This window comes from Astatotilapia calliptera, chromosome 3, assembly GCF_964374335.1.
Source record: "Astatotilapia calliptera chromosome 3, fAstCal68.1, whole genome shotgun sequence".
Classification (NCBI taxonomy): domain Eukaryota; kingdom Metazoa; phylum Chordata; class Actinopteri; order Cichliformes; family Cichlidae; genus Astatotilapia; species Astatotilapia calliptera.
In genome coordinates this window covers 64,574,939-64,597,489 of record NC_137424.1, presented here as the reverse complement: position 1 = coordinate 64,597,489, position 22,551 = coordinate 64,574,939, and the positions used below count along the sequence as shown (strand labels likewise).

General features: G+C 39.9%; 1 protein-coding gene and 1 long non-coding RNA gene across 2 annotated transcripts in view; one reads left to right on the top strand and one right to left on the bottom strand.

Moving 5' to 3' along the window:
- LOC113019449 (uncharacterized) overlaps positions 1 to 17,642 on the bottom strand; it is a 34,848-nt gene extending 17,206 nt beyond the window's left edge. The window contains exons 1-5 of the mRNA XM_080293855.1: positions 17,491 to 17,642; positions 5,554 to 5,691; positions 5,371 to 5,469; positions 5,161 to 5,268; positions 4,906 to 5,046 (exon numbers count right to left, since the gene is read on the bottom strand). Coding sequence (XP_080149981.1) covers positions 4,906 to 5,046; positions 5,161 to 5,268; positions 5,371 to 5,469; positions 5,554 to 5,642 — 437 coding nt within the window. The 5' untranslated portion in view covers positions 5,643 to 5,691; positions 17,491 to 17,642. The remainder of the gene's footprint in view (positions 1 to 4,905; positions 5,047 to 5,160; positions 5,269 to 5,370; positions 5,470 to 5,553; positions 5,692 to 17,490) is intronic.
- On the top strand, positions 1,546 to 3,476 carry LOC145422456 (uncharacterized). The gene is made up of 3 exons (XR_013903742.1): positions 1,546 to 1,867; positions 2,069 to 2,156; positions 2,868 to 3,476. It is a non-coding gene; the product is annotated as an uncharacterized LOC145422456 (long non-coding RNA).
- Positions 17,643 to 22,551: the final 4,909 nt, after the last annotated feature.

Genomic DNA, 22,551 nt, shown 5'->3' with positions numbered 1-22,551 from the left:
CATAATGTCCAGTAGTTTCTTTAATGTCCTCTTCTCTGCCACTGTCACCATCTGGTAAAAAAGGATCTCCTTTCTTATAGAGAAGCCAGAAACCGGAGTGAGACCTGTGTGCGCTGAGCCCAGTTGCGAACTGAGAGTCACTGTCTGTGAAAAACTCCAATAAAAGCTCATAAACTGTTACAGCTGTGACGGCAGACGTGTGGGGTTATGAGTAAGGACCCAAGATACAGGCACTGTTGATGACCAGGGCAGGCACAGAACTGAAATCTAACAAATGGCAAATCTTAAAAGAAGAAATAACCAGAACAAACACGAACATAAAATATTATAAAGAAATACAAAACACTGACTCGTCAGACTCAGGACCAGGACATAAACACGAACACTATAACAGTGTGTGGTGTCCGTCTTTACAGACACTATCTTTATTTTTTTTAGACTGCGATCAGCTAGCTCTGAGTTCCCCTCTGACCTTATCAGAGGTCAGGGGGTAACTTGGAGCATAACCACCATGAAAAACCAGTCTGCAGACACCGAGGAGGGAGCCTTTCTAATTGGTAGTCATAACTATATTTATATGTTCTGAAAGGAAGTCATGAGATAGACTTGTTGCATACCTTCTTGGGATAACCTAATGAATTAAAAAACAATTAGAATTAGAAAATCAAATAATAATAGTAATCAAGAAATTATTAAAGCAATTAGTAAGTAGTAATAACTAATTAGTAATACATCTTAAATGGTAAATGGTAAATGGCCTGTATTTATATAGCGCTTTACTAGTCCCTAAGGACCCCAAAGCGCTTTACATATCCAGTCATCCACCCATTCACACACACATTCACACACTGGTGATGGCAAGCTACATTGTAGCCACAGCCACCCTGGGGCGCACTGACAGAGGTGAGGCTGCCGGACACTGGCGCCACCGGGCCCTCTGACCACCACCAGTAGGCAACGGGTGAAGTGTCTTACATCTTAACACAATTGATTCATATACCCATGGACATGCACAAACAACCACATATATGGACATACATATTGATTGAAAAATGGGAAGTAGGTGCAAACATAAATGGAATTACATGACTAATGTCTTCTGCTGCACACTTTTTCTGTCCAGGCATGTCTAGGTATGTTTGGAATCATTGAAAAAGAAAGCTGTTGTCAGTCAGATGCTTTTCCTTGTGCTATTGCATTGTGGATCAAACTCTGTGTCCATAATTCATCATATTTGACAAGATCTCCGACACCACTGGCTGAAATGCAGCCCCAAACCAGAACACCTCAGCCATTTTTGACAGATAGGTGGACTGTTGTACCTCCCCTGGACCTCCTCCATACACACTATTTATTTTTACCTGAGCCTTTTTATGGTGTAATGATTCATAGCATAGTGTAATGCAGCTTAACAAATAAACTAGCTGAAAATTTTCTCAGAAAGTGTCCAGCAACAACTGGACTGAAATTTAAAATTATTGACTAATTAATGATTAACTAAATTACCTTGCCAGAACCAATGCAAACACTAGATGAACATGCAAACCAGGGGCGGAGCGTGGGGGTGGCTTACTGGGCTTAAGCCCGGGTTGTTTTGTCAGAAGCCCGGGGTCTTTTGGAGTGTAATTTTTTCATAGTTAGATGCCTGGCTGACAACTGTATAAAACAAAAAGTACACACAATATTCGAAGCACATAGTGCACACTGTGGGAATTTACGACTGTGCGTGAATCCCCCCTGATATTGGTATGATCCGAGCTCAGTCACTAAGCGACTGAGAGAGGGGGTGGGGCAGCTGCTGCCAGCAGTGAGTGCGCTGTTGGAGAAACGGAGCCAGCCATACTAAGGAGAGCTTAAGTTTGACCAGGTACCAAAGCAAATCATTCCTACTGTACAAATAATGTAAATATGACGGTGCATCATGAAAGATTGATATCAAACTGATCACTTGACCAATATTACGTTACTCGCTCTTCAAGTGAATCAACAAATGGCGAAATGAAAAGCCGAACAAATGCTATTTTTTTAAGAGAGTCTTAGCTTACGTGTGTTTATTTCATATTTTCAGTTCTTACCCTCCCCGACTAAATCGGTTTCAGTTATGTACTGAAATATAAGAATGGACATTAGAGGGTTCTTTCAAAGAAAAAACTCAGGTAAATGTTATTTTATATATTATGCTTTGTATGTTGTTCAGTATATTTCTATGCAAAACAAGAGGGGTTTCAGTACACAGCAGGATATTCACATTTGTAACCAGATATTTACATACACTTTAGGGAGAAAACATAAAATATTTTTACTGTACAAGATCAATTTAGAGTAAACTTTTGTTTTAGATAAATATTGAAATATATTTTGAATTAGTTAAATGTCAGAATAAAGCGAGAGAGAGATCTATTTTTATCACTTTCATTAAATTTAGGAGTACATATACACTACGTTTATTGTTAATTAATAAGAAAACTCCAGAGGATTCCATTCTGAGCTGAAGAAGCTTCTGATAGGTTAGTAGAGTCCATGTGAGTAAATTGGTGGCACAGCTGTGGATGCATATAAGGCAAAACACAGAGCCTGTTTCTTTGAAATGGGAAAACCAAGCGATATCAACCAAAACACCAGAAAAAGAACTGTGGAGCTCCATAAGTGTGGCTCAATTTTGAATACAATTTGGTGCCATTTACAATTAAGAAATACAGATAGTTTCTCTCTTTACTCTTAAAGTTAACAAATGTGTTTTTTATATTTATCAATCAAAAAAAATAAACATTTAGTCTGATTTGATGTTGCAATTAAAAAAGTGTTTGTGTTTTGATCTGAAGAGTTTGTAAATATCTGGTTTCACCTGTATATTTGATGATTGTCAGCACACAGAGGGAGAGAGAGGAACAGAGAGGGAGATGGAGAATGAGGACAGAACAGAGATGGAACAAGAGCAGGTGAGACACACATGTTAGTCAAATGGTCGTTTGCCAAAAGTACCACCGTATCATAGGTACTCATGTATCTTCTAGTGTTTCTTTTTAGGTTTGTTATTTTTCAAATTCTATATTTATTAAGTTTTGCAGGCTTGTTTGCACAACAAGGCTAAATAATTATATAAACTTTTCTCAATCTAAATAGTGGACTTTGGTAGAATTAAACAAGTGTAGTGCAGGTCTATGATGATTTTTAGTGCTACTATCATCTAGTTCTGATTGTGGTTCTGTCTTGGTTAAATCCCAAGTACTCCTGATTTTGAACTCTTGTAGTCCTGTTTTAATTCTGGATCAGTTCTGGGTCTGGTTGAATTGGGGTTTAGTCCTCATGTCTTGATACAGCCCTGACCTTGTTCTGCCTTGCTGCTTAATTAAAAAACTAGTTTAAGGTGTCCTGCACATGTGATATATATTTTTCCCTATAAGAAGACATTCTTTTTTGAACAAAACTCAAAACAGAGCCTATTAATCTTTCACTCATTTCTAACCCCCCCCCCCCCCCAAAAAAAAAAATTAAAAAAAAATCCCACATGCATACTACCCTTTTGGGCTAAGCCCCGGGTGTTTCAAATGTCTGGCTCTGCCTCTGATGCAAACTCCACACAGAAAGGCCAGATGGTGAGCTTTAGCACAGAACAGTGCTAACCGCTATGCAACAATGCTGCCTCTTGAGTATTTATTTTCTTAAGTTATTCATCTTTATTTATTTATATTTATTTGATTAGACTGAAATCAATAAAGGGATGATTGGTGGGAATAGTTTGATTTACATTACATTTTACAGAGCTAAAATGTCTGAATGGTTAAACTGACCGTAAAGTTTGATTAATATCTGTGATGAATAGAATTTTTTTTTCTGAACTCTTTTTTACTTTCTGTGTTTAGTTTTTGGCCAGATGGAATGAAACGCATTGGCGATTTCAGAGTGTGTGCATGAGAGCTGTATTTGTGTTTCAGTTGAATCGCTTGTCATTTCTTGGCCCCTATTCATTAATTATCCTATAGTTTGTGTTGTATTTTTAGGTAATTCAATAAGTTAGTCATGTTTCTTTGCTTTGCAGGCAAATAATTCATGTCACATTTGATTTCTTTATGGTTAACACCACTTATCCTAAATCCAAAGTACTTCCAAGAACAGATAATGATCCAGCTCAAGGGACAATCTCTTCACCTTCTGCCTTTCTGTTGTCTGTGTGTGTTTAATGTAGTTTTACTTTAAAAGACTAAGCCAGGGAATTTCAAGCTGTATGGTGCAGCTGTAATAGGTACATGCAAACTCATGGTCAGGTGTTGATTTAGAAAATATTTGAATTCCTTTTGCTTTACATTTTAAATTTCTTGGCACACATTTGCATGGGGAAGCTTTGTTTCTTTTCTGTCAACAGTTCAATGAGCAGAAGATGAAGTGATTTCCAAAAGGCACAAAGTTAGAGAGTAAACTTTCTTTTCTACATTTTAGCAGAATAGAGTTAGATTTTTATTTGATGGATTTTCATAAAAGTGACTTTTGTTTTTAGAAGTTAAAAATAATAATCAGTGTTGAAGTCTCTTGATGCAAACAGTACATTTGCACAATTTCTGCAAATGTACTGTTTATAAGATTGAGGAAACCTGCAGTCAGCTGAGACTGAAGAAGTTAATTGGATGAGCGACGAAATGTTTCTCCCACTGAAAACGCCACGTCCAGACAGACAGAATCAAACTTTGGGGACAGTATTTGAGTCATTTTTGATGCTCTGAGTTTTATGAGTAAAAGTGAAATCTGTGCAGCAAAGTTAGTGTTACCTCCTCTAACTTCCTCCAACATACAGCACAACGTGACTGATGGAAGAAAACATGAGCACGAGCATCACTTCCTGTTTGCTGAAGTGGATTTCTAACAACATCAAGCAGTTAAATCAAAGAGTTCATGTTACTAACAGCTCACCTCTCTGCAGCAGACAGAGACTGGGTTTTAAAATTAATGGGGTCAGCTTTAGACCAGTCACTCTTTAAGGACACACAGCTGGGTTCAGGTTCATGTTTAGTTCCTTGTTTTTTCCTGTATGTCCTTTGAGCCATTTGTCTCCTATGGGGATACATATTAGAAACCATGAAACATAAAAACAATTAATGAAGCATCACCATCATTTAAGTCAGACCCCAAACTGACATCAAAGAGTTCATTTTGCTAACAGCTCACCTCTCTGCAGGCGACAGAGACTGGATTGTAAAATTAATGGGGTCAGCTTTAGACCAGTCACTCTTTAATGACAAACAGCTGGGTTCAGGTTTGAGTCTCTGGGGGATCCTAAAAATAAGTGAACATTAAACATGTATAATATACAATGTGCCTCACTGTATATAAAAAGCAGATATAATTTTAGACATTCTAATATTGACAAGAACCTACCTTCTCTCAGATGTCCTTGCCCCCCCTGAATTATGAAAGAAATCCTTCACCCGGTTGCTCTTTACGGATACAGAGCTGGGTGGAGGGCCAGGTTGGTTCCTGTGAACAATGATGTAGCAGTGATGTGAGTGCTGAGCTGTGACATGGAGAAGAGTCAGGGAGAGTTAGGGATGGTAATCTCACCTCTGAGCTTTGGCCTGGCTCTCATGTTCCCCACACAGAGTGGTTTTAGAGGGAGGGACTCCCTCCTCTCCGTCCTCACACTGATCCATGCCGCTGAATTCACATCCACATGAGCTCACACACACTTTCTAACTTCACCTGCGGAGGAAACACAAAGCATTCATGTCCAAATCAACTGAGAGCTGCAGAGGTTATGTCTGATGTGTTGGACTAACATCAATCTGAGACACAGCTTTCATCAGTTTACTACAAAAAGTGTCACAGAGCCCAGTTCAGCCTCCAAATCCCTCCATTACTGTAGTCCTACAAAGCAGCAGGTCAGTCATGGCTGTAGAAATGCCAGAAAGCAACACTGCCCAGTGTCCCAGGTTAACTGGTTTTAATGTAAACTTGCTAGATCCTTTAATGTGTTCCAGATGTTGCATCTACAGATTTCTTGGTTTCTCCGAGTAGATTATGGTCAGTGTTGGGGAGTAACGGAATATATTTACCGGTGCTATGTATTTAAAATACAAAATATGAACTGTATTCTGTTACAGTTAACATTTTAAAAGGTGGTGTTCAGAATACAGTTACTTTGTTGAAATAAATGGATTACACAGTGGTCTTTTCCTGTTTTATGTGCTAGGCTATTCCCTCTCTATTTTTGGTAATTTCATGCCGGTGGAAACCCAAACAAAACACGCATTAAGAGGCTCTAATGCCTGTATGTCTTTATCTTTGTGGCCCATGTCACCTCTACTTGCATAATACATTATGACCTGAAGACATATTTTGAAAAATTATTTATAATGAAGGTAATAGGCAGAGTGTTACAGGCATCGCCCTAAAGAATGTAGCCTCATGGGCAGTGTAGTCCATGCTGCAGAGAGAATGGATGCATATACCCGTTATGTGTCTGTGAGCGCCAGGGAGGGAAAAAAGGGAAAACTACAAGTTGTCACCGACCAGAAACGGGAGCTGGAAGCATGTAAATATAATAATAACCACTGCAGTCAAAAAGAGTACCTGATAAGCCCAGTTGTAAGTAAGCTATTAAAACTTGACTGTACACTTTGTTTGTGTTTTCCTCGACTACGAGCCCGACACGGAACCCAACATATTAGTCAGAGGTCCCTTTACTACGGTTTGGAGCCGCGAACCTGTTTTATATGCGTGCAGGATAGTTTTCTACACGAGATCGCTGCAAAAAGTGCAGCCTTACCTAATGTTTACCCTACTGTTAGTCATTAAGATTTAAAAATATAGTTGGTATTGGTATGGCAGGTGACCTTCAGTAATAGTAATAAATCACACAGCAATAGTACATTCACGTAGTTGTAAAAAGCATGATAATATATTAAGTAATCCAAAGTTTTCAGAATATGTTACTCTCATTGAGTAACGGAATACGTTACAAAATACATTTTGGAGCATGTATTCTGTAATCTGTAGTGGAATACATTTTAAAAGTAACCTTCCCGAAACTGATTATGTTACATGATTTAACCAGATTAAAGACCTCACAGAAAAAAAGCTCTCTCAGGTTAACATGTATATGTGCATAAATGTCAGTATTATCCTTCAATACCAAATTTTTTTTGATTAAAATTATTTTTACATTAGTTAAAATAGTAAAGCAGCCCTCTGGCTGGACTCAAACCTTTGAGTCTCTGTGACATAAATTTACAAGTTGGGTTTTTCCGTCTGACACCATCGAGCAGATCACCTGAGCTTTGAGTATACTGGCAAACATGGTGTTAACTCTGTCCGCTGTTTAACACCTACTGCAGATTCAGAACACATGCCCATGATTCCCGGTAATGGTGTGAGACTGAGGACAATTACATTATTGAATAAGGTGTTATGGGGCAGCATGGTGGCACGGTGGTTAGCACTGTTGCCGCACAGCAAGAAGGTCCTGAGTTCAATTCCATCATCAGGCCGGGGTCTTTCTCTGTGGAGTTTGCATGTGTTTCCATGTTTGCCAGGGTTCTCCCTGGGTACTCAGGATTCCTCCCACAGTCCAAAGACATGTAGTAGTGGGGATAGGTTAATTGGTTAATATAAATTGCCCATAGGTGTGAATATGTGAGTGTGAATGGTTGTCTGTGTGTTGGCCCTGCGACGGACTGGCGACCTGTTCATCACAGTTGTCACTATACCCTGCCTCTCGTCCTATGACAGCTGGGATAGGCTCGTGTGTCCCCCGCGACCCTGGAAATGATAAGCGGAAGTGAATGGATGGATGGATGAATAAGGTGTTATGAAGAACACACACACAGTCTGTCAGTGTTGTGTGGGTTTATCTCTTTAACTCAATAAATGAGCTGACCGAGAATAAAAGTCAGTGATTCAGAAATAAACTGGTGACTCCACGACAGCAATCTCACAAATAAACATGTTCTTTGTTTCTCTGTTTGAGACCATGTTACTGAGCAGGCAGGTGTTAAACAGGTGAACAGGTTAACACCATATAGGCAGGTAAACTCAAACATCCATTTAGCTGCTCAGTGCTTTCAGAAGGAAGATGTCAGCTTGTGATTTAAATCGCAGCAAACACACATGTTCAAGTCAAGCTAGACGGCAGCTGTTGTTGTTTATCTGTAAAGTCTTTCATCTGATCAAATTATGTCAGAGTCTCACATAAATTAATGAATCCGCAACATCTGGAACTCAGAGACTGGGATATGTAAACAAATCTAGACCAATTAACATAAAATCCAGTTAACTACTAGGACCAAGCTGACTGCTTATAGAGTTCAACTTTAACTGCTAGCTGCTCTGCTAGCTAAGCTAACTAGTGTTAAATTTCAAAGTAAAGAAATGATGTGATGCTGCTTGGAGGTACGTCACAGATTAGCAGCATTTAGTTATTCAGCATTATATTCAATCCTTATTATCTGCTACTCTCACCTGACAACTGTTTATGTTGTTTTTCTATTTATGTTTATCTGTACGGCTAATATGTTATTCACTAAGTGGGCCCACATCGTCATCTTAGCATTGAAGGAGTTTTAGTAGCTAATGGTGAGTGCTTGGACATGAACTGAGCTGTGGTTTGGGGAAGGCCCTTCACAGCAATGTGGCCTCATTCATACTATGCACTATACCCCCTTTTTAACTAGGGCTGGGTATCGTCACTGATTTCTAGAATCGATTCGATGCCGATTCACAAGGTCCCGAATCGATTCAATCCACGATTCGATTAAATTCGATTCGATTTAAATCTGGGAAATTTTGCCTCAGACAGTCAGAAATATTATAATTCAGATCAGTACATTTACATATTTTTGTATCTATAAAAAGGAAGCTGACACTTTCCAGACTTTATCAAAGGTGTGAGCATCACAGCAGATGCCTTTGTGTCAAAGTAGCTGAAGATAAAGTGATAAAGTGAAAAAAACATGAAGGTGGTTTTCCTGGCCTGGGATTTTATAAAAATATTCTGCAGTACATCAAAAACTAAAGAAAACCATTAATCAACATATGAACATTACCTCTGACGTTACAACGGTTTTATTAGAGACACAGCTAAGCGTTTTGCATTTTGCACAATTTTAAAAAGTTTAAATTTGTTCAGAAGCCTATTGAACAGCAGAAATTAGGTTTTCTTTTCGGAAGTAAGTAAAAGGGAAAAAAACAGCGGCCGACAGAGCTGTAAACAACGGTAGAAGCGAATAATGCAGAAAATGGTTGTCATGGTAATGGGAGCATTGCCAGCAGAAGGATCATCTCCAAATAGGAGAAGCCCAGAAAGTTACAGAATAAACATGAGCCACCCTAAACTGTTTTGACTAATCACCTAAGTGTCTGGTTTATCCCTCATAACAAGATTTTATTGTTTGGGTGTGGGGCTCTTTGTTTGTTGGTGACTCCTGAGCGAGCAGAGAGACATGGCAGCTGTTTTTTAAATTTTTTTAAACTTTTTTAACACCGTTTAGCGCCGTCACCTATACCGTGCTGGAGCAGCAGGAACACCTGTCATGGTACTGGGTCTGCGACCCAGTGTTGTGTGCATTTTAGTTTTATTTCACTGATTGTTGTACTTTTTCTCCATGTTTCCTGTTTTATTTTGAAGGAGTCTTTTGTTCTCTGTCTTTGTAATTAGTTTCACTTCCCCTGTCCTGTCATTGGTTTCATGTGTGTCAGCTGTTTCCCCTTGTGTTTCCACTTCACCTGATTACCTCTGGTGTATTTAAGACCTCTGTTTTCTGTATGTCATTGTCAGGTCTTCTGTTGTTTCCACCGTAGTCTTAGTCAAAGTCATAGTCCTTGTCATAGTTTCACAGTGTTTCTTAGTTTGCTTAGTGTTTTATGTTTAACTCCTGAAATCATGCAAATAAAGGATCGCTTTTTGTTCAAACTGCACTCCTGTGTCAGCATCTGCATCTGGGTCCTGAAATAATTGCACACTGGTGAACCCCGGTGAACGACTTGACACAAAATGGACCCAGCAGATGCTGCTCAGCACTAGAAATGGTTTCTGTTCAACCTTTCCAGTTTGAACAAGAACAATCCGGGAGAGAGAATGAAAACAGTCAACCAGTACTTAGTTTAGATGAAGATGAAAACAATCCGTCACACCAGGATGCGAGAGTGAGGGAAAACTACTGGTGTCTATGTGGCTACTGCTTGCCAATGGCAGCGGCGACTGAGAGTGTTTGTTGTAAAGAACTCAGTTTTATGGCAGTAGCTATCCATGGTATTACATAACCGCAAGATAAAAACATTAATAGAATTCAAATTTTTATTATACAGTGAAATTATGATATCGTTATTTTTACAGATTCTCCATGCAACACCAGTGCACCAAAACTTTGAAGCCGTCGTGCCAAACTAGGTATCCCCGACAGAATTTGTTTCCCCTGCGTCGGGTGCAAACACTGGCCTTTCGAAATCATGGACTAACAGTATCCCACGTTCGTGATTTGTAGTTCATAAACACTTCTTACTAACTACTTCAGAAATTTTGGAGATGTTAGCTCTATATACAGTAAAGTTACAGTGGGATACAAATAATATCAGGGTGATTCTACCACAATTTGCTCCCCCTGTCCAAAGACGTATTGCTCCTGAAATTTTGGAGGTTTTATCTCAGTACAGTTCTGTACAGTTACAGAAGGATACAAATAATGATCAGTCAAAATGTCATTGGTTTATTTAAATGATCCCATCCGATGTTTTACCAAGGTCCCAACGCAGGGTAAACAAATTCTGTCGGGGAGACATAATCTGGCACGCCACTGGCAAGCAGTAGCCGCATGGAGACCAGTAGTTTTCCCTCACTCTCGTGTCCTCGTGTGATGGATTGCTTTCATCTTCATCTAAACTAAGTACTGGTTGACTATTTTCATTCTCTCTCTCGGATTGCTGTGGTTCAAACTGGAAAGGTTGAACAGAAGCTGCTGCTAACTGTGAACTCGATGCGGTGCGACCGTGTGACGTCACTACCCAGAGTGCATTGAGAAGTAAAGTTCTACAAGTGAGTCCTCTTGTTCTCACAAGTCTGAGCTCCTCACTGAACTTCAGCGTCATACCAACAAGTCCAGTCAAGAGCAGTCAGTGAGTCCTTATTAGGACTGGGTTTAGTGTGTGCGACTGCAGCCTGAGACTGTTGACTCCTGATAATGTGACAACACTCATCAGGAAATATTGAAGATTAACAAAAAACTGATGGAGTGATTAGAGGAACAAATGACTTTCAGTCAGGAGTAAATAAGCAATTTTTCAGTAAAAACGTGAGAAATGATGTTTTATTATGTTAAGGGTCAATTTGACCCATTCCAGTTTTTGTGTTGACCAAAGTACTGGTCCTCCTTTCTTTTTCTTCATGAAAGTTTATGACCTTTTCTCATCTGGGGTCATGAACTGGTGTGTAAAATATGGACACTTTGATGTGTCCCGGAATGTCTCTGCAATGTTTGTATACAAAGATGATGTTGTGGGTCAATTTGACACACACACTTTTATGTAAGTGAAAAGTTGTTTAGATCAAAAATAAACATTTCTCTTTGAAGTACTTTGTTTTGACTGCCACTGAATATACATTCAGACGCAGGTGTGTATGCAAGAAATTCCTGCCCTTTCTCGCCTATTCCTGTCACTGTTCTCACGTCATTTCAACAGACTAAAAATGAGCTCCAGAAGGTTGAAGGCTGAAGAAGCTTTATCATTGCTCTTCAACTGGGATAGTGATGAAGAAGAAGATGTTTCAGAGACTGAGGATCTTTCAGAGGCCGAGGACAATGTTATTGATGGTCCAGACTGCCAGTTTTCAGACGAGGAGGATGATTCTGAGAGGGACTGTACCGCTATCTCCACATCAAATGAAAACCAAGGAATGCAGCAATCATCATCCACAGAGGAGACATGGACATCTAAAGATAGTAATATAAAATGGTCATTATCACCACACCAAAGTCAAGGTAGGCTGTCATCTTCTAATATCATCAAAATGACTCCTGGTCCTACAAGATTTGCCATCACACGAGTTGATGATATTCAATCAGCATTTCAACTCTTCACATCCCCTCCAATAGAAAGAATTATACTGGACATGACTAACTTGGAGGGGAGGCGTGTATTTCAAGAGAAATGGAAGCCACTGGATCAGACTGACTTGCATGCTTATATTGGAATATCTGATATTAGCTGGAGTATACAGGTCCAAGGGAGAAGCAACTGCAAGTCTATGGAATGAAGAGAATGGAAGGCCAATCTTTCAAGCAACAAATGTCATTTCTCAAGATATCTCATGTGATCAGATTTGACAACCGCGAAACCAGAGCTGGTTGATGTGTAAGAGACAAACTTGCTGCAATCACAGATGATAAATAAATGGGATAAATGGGTGGAAATTCTACCTTTGTTGTACAACCCTGGTTCCCACGTTACTGTTGATGAGCGCCTTGTCCCATTCAGGGGTCGCTGTCCTTTCTGACAGTATATGCCCAACAAGCCAGCCAAGTATTGCATCAAAATATGGGTAGCCTTGTGATGCAAAATCTAGCTATGCATGGAATATGAAAGTGTACACTGGAAAGCTACCTGGAGGAGCATCTGAGAAGAATCAGGGGATGTGTGTGGTGCTGCAGATGAGTGAAGGGCTGCAAGGGGATAACATCACCTGTGACAATTTCTTTACATCCTACTGGCTTGGAGAGGAACTTCTGAAGAGAAAGCTGACTATGTTGGGAAAAATCAGAAGAAAAAAGCCAGAACTTCCCAGTGAAATTTTGAAGATGCAGGGAAGATCTCTGCATTACTCAATATTTCTTTTCACTGAGAAAGCAACAGTTGTTTCATACTGCCCAAAGATAAATAACAATGTTCTTGTCATGAGCACAATGCACACAGATGCATGTCTGAGCACAAGAGAAGACAAAAAACCACAAATGATCCTAGACTACAACTCCACCAAAGGAGGAGTAGACAATCTTGACAAAGTCACAGCAACATACAGCTGCCAGTGCAAGACAGGTCTTTGGCCCTTGGAAATTTTCCACATTTTGGATGTGTCTGCTTACAATGCCTATGTCCTGTGGAGTGAAATCCACCAATATTGGAATGCGGGTAAATTGTTCTGACGTCGGCTTTTCCTGGAAGAACTGGGAAAAAGTCTTGTCACTCCCAAGATCCAGATGCGAGTCAGACCAGCTCAATCCCCAGCAGCATCAGCTGTCATTGAAAAGGTTAAGTGTGCACCATCCAACCAATCTGTAGTGGATCCAGTGGATACGGGTGTAAAGAAATGGAAAAGATGCCAGGTCTGTCCCTCACGAGAAGACATTAAAACAAGCACTTTTTGTAAGAAATGCAAGAAGTACATCTGCAAAAAGCACACAGTTACATTCTGTCCATCATGTGGACAAAATTGAAAATGTTGCATTTGCTAAAGCATATAGTTAGGACTGGATCAGGTGACCCTGAATCCTCCCTTAGTTATGTTGCAATAGGCGTAGGCTGCCGGGGGATTCCCATGATGCATTGAGTTTTTCCTTTCCAGTCCCTTTTCTCACTCACTATGTGTTAATAGACATTGCATTGGATCATACCTGTTATTAATCTCTGTCTCTCTTCCACAGCATGTCTTTATCCCGTCTTCCTTATCTCACCCCAACCTGTCGCAGCAGATGGCTGTCCCTCCCTGAGCCTGGTTCTGCCAGAGGTTTCTTCCTGTTAAAAGGGAGTTTTTCCTTCCTACTGTCACCGAAGTGTTTGCTCATAGGGGGTCATTTGATTGTTGGGTTTTTCTCTGTATGTATTGTTGTAGGGTCTACCTTACAATATAAAGCACCTTGAGGCGACTCTTGCTGTGATTTGATGCTATATAAATAAAATTGAGTTGAATTTGATTATTTTACAGCCCATACTTAAGACCAAAATAAAGATGAGAATATTACACAAAATATTTTCATTTAAAAAACAAGTAAAATATTCTTTTAAATTCAATTCAATTTTATTTATATAGCGCCAAATCACAACAGCAGTTGCCTCAAGGTGCTTTATATGGTACAGCAGATCGTACAATAATGAGAGCTGCTCCATCCAAAGTGGGATGGATGCTGTCTCTCCTAACAAGACCAGGTTTCCTCCAGAAGGTTTGCCAATTATCTTTGAAGCCCACACTGTTTTTTGGATACCACTCAGACAGCCAGCAATTTAAGGAGAACATGCGGCTAAACATGTCACTCCTGGTCTGCTTGGGGTGGGGACCAGAGAAAACTACAGAGTCCGACATTGTTTTGGCAAAGTTACACACGGATTCAATATTGATTTTAGTGACCTCTGATTGGTGTAACCAGGTGTCATTACTGCGACGTGAATTATGATTTTACTGAATCTACGTTTACCCTTAGCCAGCAGTTTTAAATTTCCCTCAATGTCGCCTGCTCTGGCCCCTGGAAGACAATTGACTATGGTTGCCGGTGTCTCTAGCTTCACATGTCTGAGAACAGAATCACCAATTACCAGAGTGTCACAGAGTGGTCGGGTGTATCGCAGAGTGGGGAAAAACGGTTAGACACATGAACAGGTTGGTGGTGTACCTGGGGCTTCTGTTTAGGACTATGCTTCCTCCTCATCATCAGCCAGCCGCCCTCTTTCCTCAGCTGCTTGGGCTACACTATCTTCGGCTGCACCAGCTACAGGGGCCTGGCTAGCTACGGATAAATCAAGGGTGCGAAGCCGAGTCTTTAATTCAGTAATCCTGGCCTCCAGAGATGCAAATATGCTACATGTGTTACAGGTATCATTACTGCTAAAGGAGGCCAAGGAGTAGCTAAACATCTGACACAATGAGCAGGAAAGTGCAGGAGGGACAGGTGAAGAGAAATCTGCAACCTTCCCTGTGGTCAACAACAGACACACATTTTGCCCTTATCGTGGACTAAACCAATCAGAGATAGTCAGGGGCGGGACCTCTCTGATTGGCCGTAGTCCAGTTGAAAGTGCAGGTGGAAGTGGGAGGTGAGTAGGTTGAATAAAGCGATATCAATTCATTAAATCCTGAATCAACTTTTAAATATAACTGTGTTTTGCCAGATTAAAGCTCACAAAACCATTTCAACAACAACCAAACAGCAAATGAGAGCAGGTACACGGATTCCACACAAAGACGTAAACACAGAACGGACCCGACGCATCAGATTCAACTTTGTCTTTCTCGACTTTCTCACCCGACGGCCCGTAGACGGACACGCTGTCGGAGCTTAGCGGTTCTGATGCGTCCGGTCTGCGCTGTGATTACGTCTTTTTGCGCTGATTCTGAGCTGCAGGTTTTGTCTCTCCAACCAAAATTCACTGAGCCAGCAGCAAAACAAGCAGCAAACTGCGCTTCACATTTGATCAATGTCGTCATGAATTTTGCTGTTTTGCTTCCACGACTATTAAAATCACACTTCATGCACAGCTAGCTCTCTCTCTATCTCTCTCTGTACTTCAAGAACAGCTTCCCGTCTCCAATCTCTGTTTTCTGTATTATTCATTCGCTTATTACCCACCAGTCTACCGTTGTTTACAGCGCTGTGGCTGCTGTCTTTTTCTTTTCTTTTTTTCACTTAAATGACTTCGGACAAGAAAGCCTATTTTTTCTGTTGTTCAATACTGAAGAAACTTAAACTTTATATGCAGAACATTGTAGAATATTTTTAAGGTTATCTGCTATAAAAAGCCCGACCAGGAAAATCTCCTTCATGTTTTTCTGTGTTTTATTCTCAGTTACTTTCACACAAAGGCATCTGCTGTGATGTTCACAATTCTGATGAAGTCAGTACTGATAAATGATCAGAATTATAATATTTCTGACTGTCTGAGGCTAAGTTGAATCGAATCAGGACTTTGAAAACCGGAATCGAATGGATTATAGAAATCAGTGATGATACCCAGCCCTTGTGAGCAGCCTAGGCACGACAGAAGTGGATGTAGCTGTAATAGGAAAAGAACTATTGCTAACTTTTCTGTTAAGTTAAGGCCTGATCCTTCTGAAATTCATAGCCAGAGGGCTGACACGGTGTCATCAATCTTTGAATGCTGAAAAAGCACAGTGTATCCAGAAAAACACATTATATTATATAAATTATTATAAAATTTGTGTGCGCCTAACTTTTGTGCCGGTACGCCTAACTCTTTAAAGTTGGGCATACCGGTACGCCCATGGTAAAAGGTTAGTCTAGAGCCCTGTACTATGAAAAAAGTTTTGAACTGTTTATGAAAACAGTTTTTAATTAAATTGCTAAGCAGATAAGCTACTCAAAAACACCACTGTGTTTGAGCAGGAACAGGACGTGATAGCAAACACCAAGTGACAGTGCCACCAAGAGTCAGGAGTCGCATTTAGTCAGTAATTAGGTTTCAGTTTCCAAACTGGTTAAGATGAAGTTCCTTTTTTTCCTTTAAATGTTGCACCGACTCAATCAGTGAATTATGAAAGAAAAAGCCTTAAACATTTCTAAACTGTCATTTCAGTTAAACTATTGTGTGAATAATATATTTGATAGTTTTCACCCAGGTGTTAGAGCTCGCCATAACACAGAAAGTGTCCTCATCAAGGTCATCATGACTAACAGCTGATATGACTGCTCAGTTCTGTGTGTTTAGATTTTTTAAAAGTATTTAAGAATGCAGCCAGAATGCTCCTACACTGTCTACAGACCTTTTATTAGGATTCATGATCTTGTTTTCATCTCTTCGATTCATCAAACAAACAAAACTTTCTCTGTGGCTGAATGCTTACTTCTCTGGCAGCCAATGCGTCTTTTATTTTTGATTTACATAATTCCTTCACAGTTAGATGACACACAGTTATATGTCCCTCTGCTATAAAAAGAATCCTGTGCTGCTTAAACAGGGGAGGCATGACCAAACAATGATCACAAATTTCCAACCATCCTCCCCTGACTCTCAGTTCTGCAGCACAATATACATATGAACAGCATTAACAGAGAACAATATATAAAATGTACAAATATACAAACTGGTGTAAAAAAAAAAAAAGAAGAAGAAAAAGTAAATATGTAATAAACAGTGTTATGGATATCAGATGACCAGGAAGTCCCTTGATTAAGTTCCTCTTCAGATACTAACATCTTAGCAATCACTGTTTCATGAGAGTACATATAGAAAACAACACAAAACAATAGAGCATGTGATCATCTCATTAATTAATAAAATATTAATAAAATATAAAAATAAAAATGCTCTTCATTAATAACGTCAGCTGTTTCTGGTTTACTGTCATGTTCAGCACATAAATATGTGATGCAATACTTCGATTGTGTAAGGAAAAGGGGAAATATTTCAATAAAGCAGACGTGCTTCAAGAGAGCAGAGAAGAAAATCAACTTTTAGTGCTTTAAGTTACAAAAGCAGGTCAAACCTTTCAAAACAACCTGTTTCTAACATTTCATGAAAACATGAATTCAAAAACAGCTCTGCTGATTCCAGAATTATACTCACACACTAACAGATGGAAGAAGGTTTAACTCTCGTTGGTCCAGCTGTGAGTCTGTTAGCGTGAACTACAGAAGGGAAGATTTATGCTGTTTGTGCTCGAACTACGTTGCACACAGCTGATGTTAACCATGAAAATATTACAGACTGAAAAACATTACCTTCACATGCAGCTTCACAGGGAGACGATCATCTGACACCGATTTCAGGAAAGAGAAGTGAAACACTCCCAGACATGTTTTTGAGAAAGTTCAGAATCAGCTAATCGGGAACTGGTCGATTAGGAGAGTATTTTCTATTTTATCTTTAGAAATATCTATAAAATGTTAGAGGCATTTGATGTAGTTTGACTTGCTTTCGCTGCACTGTTGTTCTCAAATCTTAAATGAGTTCACTTTGTTGAATATCAGGAAAACTCAAGCAGTTTTTTAAGCCAGTGAAAATACACTGATGGTCACACTGACATTTAAATTGTTCGCTATGTAACATGGAGAAAATATTCCACTTTAAAAGTTGCATATAGATAAAACACAAGGCGCAGTGAGTTTCCCTTTCCAGACAAACCAAGTGTAAATGTTGTCACGGTGGGGTGCGCAAGTATGTTCGTTTATATGACCCAGAAGCAGACGCAGAGGGCTTGCAGGTGTTAACAAAAGGTGAACCTTTATTTGGCTGTAAGCAATAGCAAAAATGAACCTAAGAAAACGAAGAAGACTGAAAACACTCAGACTGAGTAAAAGACTACGACACTTAGTGAAAACACCACGAAGAAACTGTGAACACAGAGTAAACTGTGAAACACAATGACTGTAACAATGATGATGATAACCTGACACTAACTGAACGGAAACACACAGACTAAATACACATTAAGGAGTGATCAAGGGAAGTGCAATCACATGGGAAAACACCTGACAACAATGAACATAATGACAGGATAGGGAAAATGAAACTAAATATGATGAACCAAAAAACACCGGACTCTTTCAAAATAAAACAGGAAACATGGAGATGTAGACATGACACAAACTTGACAATGAGAATCACACAGACCTAAAACATGACAGATAAGACACACGTAACAACCAGGGGAACTTTGACACAGGCGTGATCACACAAGGTGAACCTGATAAACCATGAACTAAAACTGTAAACTAGGCATGACCAAATTTATCTAGATTGAAGAAAAAACTAGAATATAGATGAAATAACAGGATAACGTAAACTCAGAAATACTGGGTCCCATGACCCAGGACCATGACAAATGTCTGTGTTGGTGCTGAAACGAGAAGTGAGGCCATAATCAGTTTTTCTGTTCCTCTTTTTATCACGACCACAACAGGAAGAAGACTGACTTCTTCAGGTTCAGATTTCATACAGTATGCAGTAAATTGTGTGTCATATACTTGTGCAGTGTGTAGTTTACATTTGTGTGAATCATTTAACTCCTCTCCCCCTGAAAGTGAAGTGATTTTTGAGTCCCTGACGATAGAAAAGTTCTTCATATTTTCTGCCCTATAGCAAACACAAAGAAACATAGAGCACAGAGACTCAGACTGCAAATAAATAAAGGGTTTTACACCATGTTTACCATCCATAGAATGTCAGTGTTAAAGGATTCTGACCAGGTGTCGTAATGATGCAGGACTTCATGTTATCCAGATGAATTCAGGATTAATCTGGCTTTTCTACGCTGTGAAGTTTTGATCACTTCTTAACTGGGATATTGCCAAAGTAACTTTTCCTGCAGTTCCTTCCTACTCACTCAAATGTGAAATCCTATTTATCCATATTATATATTCTGTATTTATATATGTGTATATGTGTATATATGGTGTATTTATGCTTATATCCTTACCCTCATTCCCCTTATTGTATCTGTAACATGCAACTTCTGTCGGTGCTGTGCTACTGGAAACTGAATTTCCCAGAGGAACCCACTCAAGGGATTAATAAACTTTCATCTAATCTAATCTAATCTAATCTAATCTAATCTACCGTAAATGTCGGGCTATAAGCCGCTACTTTTTGCACAAGCTTTGAACCCTGCGGCTTTTAGTCAGGTGCGGCTTTTCTATGGATTGTCCGTGATTTTTGTCATATCGTAAGACGATTTGTTTTGTGTGTTCCGCTGTTGTACGGCACTACGTTGCCTGGCGGAAGGATCGGGGTTCAAGAGTGGTATGTTAGTCACATGTCCGTCCGCCAGGCAACGTAGTGCCGTACGAAGTAGCGCAAAAAACAAACTTCAAAGTAGCGCTACGCATTCAGCGGGAGGCGTGGATGATGAGCGGCGATAAACTTGCAAGTTATGCCCAAAAAGCAAGTTATGCCCAACTCCACCGGTGGATTCTGACAGCGTGGAAAAGTGTGAAAACATCCACAATCACCAACGGATTTTGAAGGGCTGGACTGCTGCATGATGGAGAGGAGGACACCGCCACGGCCCTTCTGAGGGTGTTCGACTCTGACACTGACAATGAGGATTTCTTTGGTTTTGAAAGTGACAACGAAAGAGAGAAGAAGAGTGGATGACGAAGCCATCCTGAGCCTGTTTGTATCCGACACTGGAGAAGAGGACTTTGGTGGTTTTAGTGCGCAGGAAGAAGAGAAAGATGGTGGTGAATGACTGACTTTTCTTCTTGTTAAAGCTGTGTCACTGCACCTGAGCCTAAAAGGTAGGCCGAATCTATTTTTCTGGTGTGCTGTAGGCTACTGTTATGTACTACATGTGCAAATATGTACCCATAACTTGTTTTTCAAAATATTAATAAAAGTGATGTCTCCAAACAGCCATCTCTTTCCTGACAATTCCCTTTGTGCATATTCTCTTACATATGATAAGTCAACATTGAAACACCTGCGGCTTTTAGTCAGGTGCGGCTAATGTATGTACAAAACAGGATTTTCCCCTGATTTTAGCTTGTGCGGCTAATATTTAGGTGCGCTTTGTAGTCCGGGAAATACGGTAATCTAATCTAATCTAATCTAATCTAATCTAATCTAGATCAATCAGTTCTCCTAAAAAAGTCAGATATCAGCAACATCAGGTTTCCTGTCTGACAGCAGTGTAGTAGCTGAGGCAGGCTGAGGATCATGTTCAGCCAGTGCTCCTCTATGAGAGTCGCCATTTCAAGGGCTGCTGCGAGCAGAAGGTTCCGCATCATCCGGGCAAGGACAGAGAGACTCAAGAGGAGCTTCTATCCCCAAGCCATCCGTGCCCTAAACACACACACCTGCCCTCTCACATCATCTCACATCATCTATAATTGACTGAGACAGGACTCTCTTCCAAACACTCTAAACCCAGGCACAATGTTCATTTCAAATTCCTTTAATTTTAAATATGTTTATATTGTCTATCCTGTAAAATAGTCAGATGTTTATTCATATTAATGTACAGAATTCACCTGCTTGCTGCTACTACTGCACATTCACCCAATGTACATACTATATATATATATATAATGTTCTTCCTCTACAGCCCCCCCCCCCCCCCCATTTTTGCACATGTCGAGGAGTGTGTCAGGTTACATTTCACTGTGTGTTATACTTGTATAACTATGCATGTGACAAATAAAGTACCTTGAACCTTGAACCTTGAACAACAATGAGATGACTACGATCCAGATGGCTGTGCTTAATATCAGATCGCTGGCGAACAAGTCCTTCGTCCTGGTGTATCATCCACCGAAATTCAATAAGGATCTGTGAGTTCGCTGACTGTCTAGGAAACCTCTTTGTAAGTTGTGACTGTATTCTCATCACTGGTGATTTTAATATCCATGTTTGTTGTGAGTTGGACCCGCTGGTCAAGGACTTTCTTGCCTTTATAGACTCTTTTAACCTTACTCAGTGGGTCAGCAAACCAACTCATATTTAGGGCCACACACTTGACTTGGTACTGTCCTACGGCCTGGACATTTGCATCACGGACATTTACAACCCTGGGATTTCTGACCATTTCCCAGTTTCGTTCAATGTCAAAACGTGTAATATGGAGCTGAAATGTGCGGGTCCTGTGTAGGGCTGCCACAAACGATTATTTTGATAATCGACTAGTCACCGATTATTTTTGCGATTAGTCGACTAATCAGATCATGCATCCATTGAATGTAAAACGTACAGGTTATTGCACCAGCAGCATCTGCTCTTATATAACTATCATTAGCTTACAGCTTGAAGTGTTTAAGGTATGTGCTAACTAAAAATAAGGACAAGATGATAGTTTATTAAAGTTTAATGAAATCTGCAGATTGTTTCGGTGGAGTTTAATAAACTCAGTCTCATCTGCTCCTTGCTATCTAAAATATAACAGGACACCGGAGTATATTCTCGAGTATCTCACACTTCTGATAATCAGTTGTCTGCTTGACGTTTATTCAGCTGTGTAAAAACTATGAATTTATTTCTCAGCCAAACCGATGTACTCAGGAACAAATAAAATACTAAAAAAAAGCAAAATAATAACATTTTTATCTACGTGACTTATATTACATGTTTAACCTGAGTAGCGAAAAAAAGTGGTGGCTTTGAAAACGATTTGCCGGGAGACCGGTGTTCTCACCGGCTCTAATGAGCCTTGAACCCGGCTAACTATCGAGCTGGTGGGTAACAGACATCTCCAAAAACTTCGGAGCGCTTTTGAGAATATGTGGTGTCTTGATAAACTGAGCAGATATTTGAAGTTTACACAGCTACATTCTCGCCTGAAAATATGTTAAACGTTTATTTTGTGACCCAAAAAGAATAATATGAGTAATATTAAAACTAACTAGCTGCCGCCATTGTTGACAACTGAGCTGGGCCGTGCTATGAATTCTGGGACACAGCTTCTTCTTTTTCAGGGTTTAACGGCAGCTGGCATCCTTGTACATGCAGTGCTGCCATCTTCTGTTTCAGTCCGTTATTACACTCAAAAACATCTCAGCTTGGTGATGCTTCCTCCGGGTGTGCAAATCACATGTCTCTCTGCAGAGTGGTTTGAGTTCTGCAGGGCGTCATGAATGTCTCTTCCAGTTGTTTCCATCATTGTCCATAGGACCAGAGTCCAAATGTATGTAGAAT